The 9,198-nt window shown below is 37.5% G+C and overlaps 1 protein-coding gene across 1 annotated transcript; it reads right to left on the minus strand.

Annotated features, from left to right (window-relative positions):
• Positions 1 to 236: 236 nt before the first annotated feature.
• Positions 237 to 8,564, minus strand: pskh1 (protein serine kinase H1). The gene is made up of 3 exons (XM_056766804.1): positions 8,255 to 8,564; positions 6,112 to 7,253; positions 237 to 2,222 (listed from the first exon to the last, which is right to left on the minus strand). The coding sequence occupies exons 2-3, from the start codon at positions 7,063 to 7,065 to the stop codon at positions 1,905 to 1,907; spliced, it is 1,272 nt and encodes a 423-aa protein (XP_056622782.1). The 5' UTR covers positions 7,066 to 7,253; positions 8,255 to 8,564; the 3' UTR covers positions 237 to 1,904.
• Positions 8,565 to 9,198: the final 634 nt, after the last annotated feature.

Genomic DNA, 9,198 nt, shown 5'->3' on the forward strand with positions numbered 1-9,198 from the left:
GGCTTTTCAGAAAATTTTGACTGCATTTAATATTTTGTCAAATTCTTATTCCTATAACAAAAATGGTTAAAATTAAAGTTGGTTCATATTTAAATTGGTTCATAAAAAAATCAACGTAGCCTATCCCAGAATGTTGAATCAATGTTATTTGATTATTCTTATCTGTGTTGGTCAAGGTTGAGAACAATATGGTGTAAAGGTGCAAATAAATGAATTACTGTGCAGGCATGTCCATATATATTTTTTAAATCTTTAATTCACTATTTTGAAAAAGTTAATGTACATGTTCTACCACAAATCTTCATTTAAAAAACATCAGAAATAAAGCATTTCTTTTCAAAAGATATTGCTGTTGGATTAAACTGCTGCAATGTTGCTGAAACATTAAATCATACATATTTTTGGCACTTTAAAGACCATTTTCATTACCAGTCTTATACTTACTAAAAAATCAGATTTGAACAACGAACACTCATAAAATAATTATCTTGAAAAAAAGATTTGGGGTATAGAGATATACAAACAGTGGTCTTCCCAAAATATATAATTACTTCTTTTGACATCAAGATTTATTAAAGGCATTTTAGTGGATAGTACTGAAAAGTTTGATGTAACTTATACATGATCTGTCATGTAACAGATATGCTAAGTGTTTTTCAATTTTCTAATCATTTTTCAATGTGGGCGAAAAAACAATTTAACAAATGGTTGAATTTTTCTAATAAACATAACCAAAAAGAGTAAAATATATTTTATCTAAAGTTTGAGAGAATTAAACAAGCATAAACATGAGATAATGTGAATAAAAAAAAGTTTGGAGTATCTCTTTCTTCAAACTGTGATCAAAACAAAGCCTCCAAAATGACGCTATTTTATAAAGATGTTTTCATCATTTTTAAACCAAATTAATGGCACTTGCTGTGAAATGAGACAGAACTCAAGTACATATTGCTTTTTCCCTTCATTTGTTATATACAGTTTCATAAAATGTCACATAGAATGTATTTATTCAAAACATACATTTTGAGAATTCCTAATATTATCACAGTTTTATTAATTCCACGAGAAACCATGTCTTTCCAAACGCTCCTCGTTCAGGTACACCGGAGCTTCTTTGGCACATCTTTGCTCTTTTCTGACAAAGGGGGGTAAGCTATCACAGTCTTTGATGATTGTTAAGTGGCTTAAAGATCAATAGTTGGGTTAAATGAAAGACAGATCTAACAGTGATGAATCCTCTAAAATAGAATTTTAAGTTAAAAATGCATAAATATTAAGTTTGTTCACTTAAACTAAAGAGTCCAAAAGCCAAAGACTATTTTACTCATAAAATATCGGTATAGTTTTGGGCAGATTTTAACAACTGATATTGACATTTAGGTCTTTACAAGCAAGGTTGCAGAATAATCGTAGAAAAATAAAGGCTTGGTAGACTGAATAGAACAGATGTAACCCATTGATATCAAATGTGATTTGTTTGACTATTTTTCCCAGCCCATTGGATTTGTTGTCAATAATGAATAAACAGCACATTTCCCCTCTCAGAAGAGCAATCAACTTCATGGGTACCATAACAAATAATTCACAGCAAAAATCAGGAAGGTCTCGAACAGCAAAGGTGTATTCTCAGTCCTTCCAGCAACGTAAAAATTCTGTTCAACAGATACAATCAGATAAAAAGATGAATGAGACACGACAATAAAAACACCAACAATAAATAAATAAAACATTTCACAAAAAAGGTAACAGACAAAAGCGAAACAGCAGAAAAAGAGAAAACGAGTGAAAATTTCCAAGGATAATTGGCTCTGTGATGGAGGAGGAAGTTGAATTGAGGCGCAATATTGTTCTACTCTCTCCAACGTTCTCCGACGTTTTAATCTGCATGAGTCAGACACATAGAGTCAGCCATTACACTGCTGCTGGTATCTTCGGTTGAGTTCCCTCAGCTCTTTCTCGCGTACGCGCCGCGCCTTGCTGGATTTTGTGGAGCGGCTGGAGCGAGTGGATTGGGCCGATTTGGTGCTGGGACAGCGTGATGAGTCTCTCTTCCGGAGGTTCTGGGAAATGGATCGCTGCAGGTTCTTCATTGAGGAGGAAGCAGCCATGCTGACAATCCAAGGGTGTTTAAGTGCCTGGCCAGCAGTCAGCCGTTCATTAGGATCCGCTGTGAGGACACGGTCGATAAAGTCCTTTGCGAGGTTGGAGACGCTTGGCCATGGCTGACAGAAAGAGAGAATGACAAAAAACAGGGATTAAGAAAATACACAGAAATAAAACTCACTATTCACTGTGAATAATTCTAATTATGTCTGTTGTCTGTGAACACATTTATAGACGGAAATAAAATATGCAAGAAGTAGTCAACTATGACAACTGCTATAATTCAAGTTCAGTGAAACATAAAGGCTGTATCGCCTGTGCCATGTCAGACCAATAGAAATGTCCAAACACAAGACAACACAAAATGTATAAACTAGTTACTTAAAGTTAAATTTTCACTCCTCCAGGCACATATTTAGATTAGCAGTGCATGTCCTTGTATGTTATGACAACTGAAAATGGCCATACACAAGCACATCTATACGCAAGAGAGAAAACAAAACATTGCTGGGTTTTTGTTGGTTAGCATGACTCCTCCAGGGCTTTTCCCTGTAAAGCTACACTCGTCTTGTCTGACTCACAGCGGCAATGAGAGCCTGACGCACACACGCTCTGCCAGGAACTCTGCATCACACGCTCATGCAGGGGGTTACTGTGGGATAACACTCGATAATAAGACTGGTGCTTGTTATCGTCCAGCTAACACAAACACATACATACTCCCAAAAACGCAATCGCATGTTATCACAGGAAAACTTGCATGCAAGTATACGCACAATCGATAAATACAAGTCCACAAATAAACACGTCAAGAAATCTGAGTTCAAAATACAAGAAGAAACATTTGGCAATAGTTTAAAATGTCTGAAACGAATTCAGGACTTGTGATAAATAGAAACAGAGCTCATGGAGGCAAAAGCCAGACAGAGAGGCAGGACTATTATAGCCTTTTGTGTTCTGCTTTTGTGATGGTGGCTTTGTTGGGTATATTTCCATTGAGGAATGCAGTAGTGAATGGATTGAGTAAAGGCCTCAGTGACCTCAAATAGCTGTAGAACAGTAGACAGATTTCTTTCAGCTGGGTTTTAAACATACTCTTACTAGACCTCAGACACTTAGTATGTCATAAGAACACAGGTTAACAAAACAGGTAACCTGAGATTGAAAGATCAACAACGTCCATTCTGCCATGTAGATAAATAAACATTGTGATCATTTAAAAAGTGTTCATATCAAGTTTTTAATTCAAATGTATGCAGATATGTTTTAAAGAGTGAGATCATGAAAATGACATTTCATCCAGTCTGTTATGTTGCCGTGTTTAAAAGTAAGCTGTCTGCCAAGTTGTAAGTCCGAAGGTGAATAAATAACAAAGTTATTTGCTTGTAAAAATGGGAGTCGACTCACACAAACGAGACATGGAATAGTTCACCTGCGTATCTACGTCACTATACATAGTCCCCGCCTACGTTTTGCTGAGACTGCCGGGAAAATGTATCTCTCCTCCCCCAAAACACTGTCACTTGTTTGTGATGCGTGTGTATCATGTCTAGAACCTGTGTTCTACGGTGTGACACCAAGTCGGTCTTATTTCAACTACCAAAGGAAGAACGTCTGAGGAAAAAATGATTACAATTAATTTTTCCAACCATACCAAAGGAGTATATCCCCAGGGTTGTACTGTGCGCGTGTCATTTCACCGAACATTGGTTAAATAATCTTTGCGCGTTCACTGCAGGATATGTCAAACGACGATCGAGGGGGCAACACCAACTCTATTTGGACCTGTTAGCTCCACCGAATGACAACCTGTAAGTGTGACTTTTCATTTTTGTCTTAACTTCAAGAAATATTTTTGTACCTTATGTCTGTGTTTAGGTAATGCATTTAACACTAACATTAGCATGTACCGTTATTTCTGTGGTGTTACAGTTTGTTTATCTTGTTATAAACTTTGCATTTTGACACATTTGCCGCACGTGCACCTAATTTAGATATATTTGGGTGAAACTACAATCATTTTTCATAACGTCGACTTTCTCAAATGCTCTATGTACCATGACAGTGCTCAGTTAAGACGAAATAATAGGATTACTAACGTATTAACAGTATTTTAAGAAAAATTATAATTTATTTCATTGATGAGCAAAAGCACAACATGCATGTTGTCACACTGGGAGTTTTTCTTGTCACTTGTCACTGACAAACATCCTGCTCCAGTCGTGGTGGAGTTTGTTGGTGATTAGCGTCTTCTTCCCCGTCAGACTCTTGCTCAAATTGGTATGGTAAAATCGCCGCCATCTCTAGCTACACATATAATATAAATGTCATCCAACCACATGTACACCGTAATCCTGTAATGATGGTAGGCGATCCATTTGCGACAAATGATCAATGCGTTTGACCAATAACAACAGACTACACCATCTGACCAATCACATGACACAAGGTTAGGGGGTAGGCGGGTCCTAGACGGATGAATCGAGGAACGAATCATTTGAGAGTCAATCAAGAAGTAAGGTACGAATAACTGCCTATTATTACGACATTATAGTGTTTAAACACATTGTATGTAAATACACTTGTTGTTGGACACTCCATAAACCAAAATAGGGCCTAAAAAAACATATGCTAGATACTAAGAAATGTTGTAGAACAATCAAGATAAATTACTGTGTAATTTCTGTGCTATTAAAAGCTTATAACAAAACTGCAAAAATAACAGATTTTCCCAGTTTAAGAATTTGACTTAAAATACACTTCTAACTTAATTGAGCTATTAAAAAATTAAAGAAAGGTCGGAGAGTAGTTATAGATTTTTATCAGGATTTTAGCCAATGTCAGACTACTGAGATCTTTGGAAATTGCATGTTCTGATGTAAAAAATTCAGCCAATTAAGTAAGTATAAATTAATATTTATCTTCACCAATATTGTGTTTATCTTTTCTGACATTTTGTCAGCTATCCATCTCTCAAGCAATTAGTAGATGTATCAGCCATTAATAACTATTAAAGAGGACAATATATACATCTATTGCCTAATACTAGATAAGACTCACTTCTTTCACATCTTTCATTAAAGCTCATTATTTTACCATGCAAATGAACAGCACTGTATGTCTACGATAAAGAAACAACACCTACTACAGTACATAAAAAGCAAGAAACATTGTTTGCACTCAGCACCTGATCAGGAATATCTTCATTTCCAATCTACCGGCAGGGAATGCTTTGCACATATGATCCACACACTGCATATAATTTTACAATATATAATCCAATCCATACTGAAAAGATAAATACGCAGCTGGATTATCCAGTAGGTTTTGTCATGCAACACTTTGGTAATACTGATCGTAATATTACGTACAAATTTCGCAGACAAAATGTTAAATTCTCTCCTCTGTTAATCCCTTTGGGTGAAAGCATCTGCTAAATCAATGTTGAATGTAAGGAAAATGTTTCTGTTTGACATACAGGAAATTAGAAGTGTCATGTCACGTGTGTGACAATGAAATCTTCCTTAAAAATCTTTTTTAACTAATTTTACTATTTAGAACAGGGTTTACCAGTTGTTTAAACTCATGGTTTTCGTGCAGTATGTGTACAATAATGCGTGCATACACAGTACATCATTCTGATTGATGTCAGCTGTTGATGTTGAGCATTTCTGCGGCTCAACTGGAAAATCATGAGGCTAGAAACTCTCAGATGCAATTTCCAGGGAACACATACATCTACCCATGAAATATGTAGGTTAAATGCTATACATTTCTTTTAAAGTCAGGTGTTTTAAACCCCCACACAAATACTCCCAAATTAATAACTAAAATGTGTTCTTAACCATTTATAGTAACTTTCACTAAAAGAAAATTATATAATAAATACTAATAATATAAAAATCGTGAAAAATTGTATCCATGGATTTTATATATATTCTTCACTTGACAAAAAACTCTGTGTGAATGAATAAAAGTTAGTAAAGCATATTGTCGCACTGTCCTTACCTCCCCAGAGAAGCTGTACTTCCCTTTGAGGATCTGTCGATACATGCGCATGCGATTGTCATCCTCAAAAGGCATGGTGCCACTAAGCAGTATATAGGAGATGACCCCCAGTGCCCACATGTCTACTGCATTAGTATATGGCTTCCGGACGAGAATCTCAGGAGCGATGTACTCGGGTGTTCCACAGGTAGTCTTCATCAGACATTCATCACCCTTCTTCCTCGTGCTGGCCAAGCCAAAGTCTGTGATCATTATCTTGGAATCGGCACCAGGATGATAGTAAAGCAAGTTCTCGGGCTTCAGGTCCCTATGTGTGATGCCCAGCATGTGAAGGTACTTTACCCCATCAAGAACCATCTGCAGGACGCGTGTGGCGTCCCTTTCCGTGAAGGACCCACGAGCGATGATGCGGTCAAAGAGTTCACCGCCGGTGGCCAGCTCCATCACCATGTAGACCCGTTCTGCTGTCTCAAAGACCTCCATCAGCTGGATGATGTTGGTGTGACGCACGCGTCTCAAAACGCAGAGTTCGGATTCACACACTTCCCTGCCCTCACGGTAACGGGTCTCAATCATCTTGATGGCGTACGGCTGCCGCGTGCTCCTGTGTTCCACTCTTACCACCCGACTGAAGCTGCCACGACCTATCAGAGCTTTGATGTCATACTTAGCAGTCACTCGAGGGTCAAACTTGGCCCTGTATTTGGCCACTTTTTTCCGGTGTGGATCAGCGGGATCCGGCTGGCCGTTAGCCGGGAGAGGGGATTGACCCACCTTTGCAGAAGCCTGGGATTGACCCTGAGGGGACGGCGAGTTTGTTTTCTCAGTGCCGCCTCCAGATTTGATAAAGTTCTTGTAGACATCGGTCTGATGAGGCTCTACCTTTTTGACCAGGTCTAGTTGGACATCGGCGGGTGGTTCTGGTAGGACTTTGCTCGTCCTGCACCCCATCATGTCAAAATCCTTCCTTCCTGTTGCTAGCAGCACATTCTCATCTCCCAGACAACATCCAAACCGTGTACGGTGCAGTGCCACACCGGTAAATGGCACAAAAGGACACCTTCAGTGCGGCACTCAGTGACCTCAACAATGAACACCTCACGAGTGTCTGAACTTCTGACAATGCTCAAATTTGCTGAAATCTGAAACACAGAGTAAAAAAGTAAATCCTTTAATTTGTATATGTTTTTTTTAATGTGAATAGTAAATAGTCAAATGGCTGACAGACAGAATCCATGTGCAATGTGTTTTTCTTTCCCGTGTTGTCATAATGTCAAGTTAAAGCTATTTTATATACTTGTCATTTTTATTATAACATCTTATATACCGTTTTATCCTTTTCCCAGTGCCTAATGTTTATTCCACCTTATTGTTTATTGTAATATTGTATATTTCTTGTCACTACTTGTATATGTAAATCTCACAAAAGTCCTCTAAAGACTTTTTGATTTATTAAGAAACATTATGTTAAAGCGCATAAGGTTACACCTATGTAGATATTAATATTATGTACAAAATAAATTATATTTATGGACATTACATATATATTCTGTTTGTATTATATTTCCATAGTCTTCCTATAAAGACATATTTAAAAGATGTATATTATTTTCCATACTTTGAAAGTATTTAGTGTCTTTGAACCTCTTGGGATAGGTGGTTTACAGTCCTGTCTCCGAGAAAAGTGTGGTAATAATACGAATAACCTACATAGCACTTAACATAACATTAATTCAACCACTCGCACAGTAATGCAGATTTTCTGTACGGCGACATACATAAAAACAACTTTCGCACTGGGCCCCCCACAAAGACTCATAGTTAACACACTTCTTCACCGCTCAAAACAAACTTGAAACACTTTCTTTTAGTCAGTCCGCCGACGGACCTTAACGGAACTAAGTTAGACGTGTTACGCGGTTGTTGAAATCCTCAAAATGCTGAAAAGTGACCGATATAGCGGATTTAGTTACCCCCAAAACTCTCCGGCCAGTAGAAATCAATCGAGGCCCGTATCAACTAAAACATCTGAAGCTTGAAGGTTTTGGTGATTGTGCGGATTTAGACACAAATTTAAGACATTTGCGTTAACTTAAAACCAAAATCGAGAACGTTTAAGATCGAAACAAAGGGTTATAATTACCTCGAAAGGGGATTTCTTACAGCCGAAGGAGGCAGTAAGAGGGCGAGATTCCCAGGGTTTCAGCTCCTCTCTCCATTTTACCGCAGATTTACACAACTTCAGTCCAAGTACAAAGATATGAATCCCATAGTGGCAGCTAACACGAACATGCTGTGTCGGAAAGTAATGACTGTTAATGTGTTTGTATCACCTCAGCGAAGAGTCGAGTTTAGAAGAAAAGTATGAGCTTGAGACCGCCTGCTTGGAAACGGTGTTTTCAGAGTGGGACCACATTTTTTCTGTGTAGACCTTTCTCTCTCTCTCTCTCTCTCTCTCTCTCTCTCTCTCCGTTTTTTTCTTTAAGGAAAGGCCTCCGCTTGCTGCTTCGACCCCTGCAAGAAATATTGTGAAGTCAAAACGATCAATGAAGCAAAGAAACAAAGTCGAAAAGATGTTAATCGTCTTCAGAATGACCTTAAATGCAGCCTACACGACACATTTGTTGCACAAATAATACATGAAACATAAAATAAACGTTGTCAATTTTCATGTTTGCACTTATATATTATTAATCAAGGCAATGTCATATAAGTTGTTCCACTGACGTGAGAAAAGCATGTCGTGTATATTTAATGTGTTAAATGACATTTCCATACATTGATGCAGTTGCCATTCAAACAAATTTTGAATTAATTTATGAACAAAATTATGTAGCTTACAAGTGTCAAAAGTTGTTGTAAAGTATGATATATATAACAAAAAAACGAGTTTTCTCAAAACCCACTAACATGAGGCAGAAATCTTTGTCTTTCGTTATTTAATATCTGAGTCGAGCGCAGATTTGCGCTTTTAGCAAAGCTGGCTGCGAATTGTTAAAAACATGCTTTGGAAATTTGTGTTATAACATTAATAATACATTTTGTGTCGCAGTTTTGTAAAATGTGAGGTATCGTTATAAACACATT

The sequence above is a fragment of the Triplophysa dalaica genome, chromosome 14 (genome assembly GCF_015846415.1).
Source record: "Triplophysa dalaica isolate WHDGS20190420 chromosome 14, ASM1584641v1, whole genome shotgun sequence".
Classification (NCBI taxonomy): Eukaryota; Metazoa; Chordata; class Actinopteri; order Cypriniformes; family Nemacheilidae; genus Triplophysa; species Triplophysa dalaica.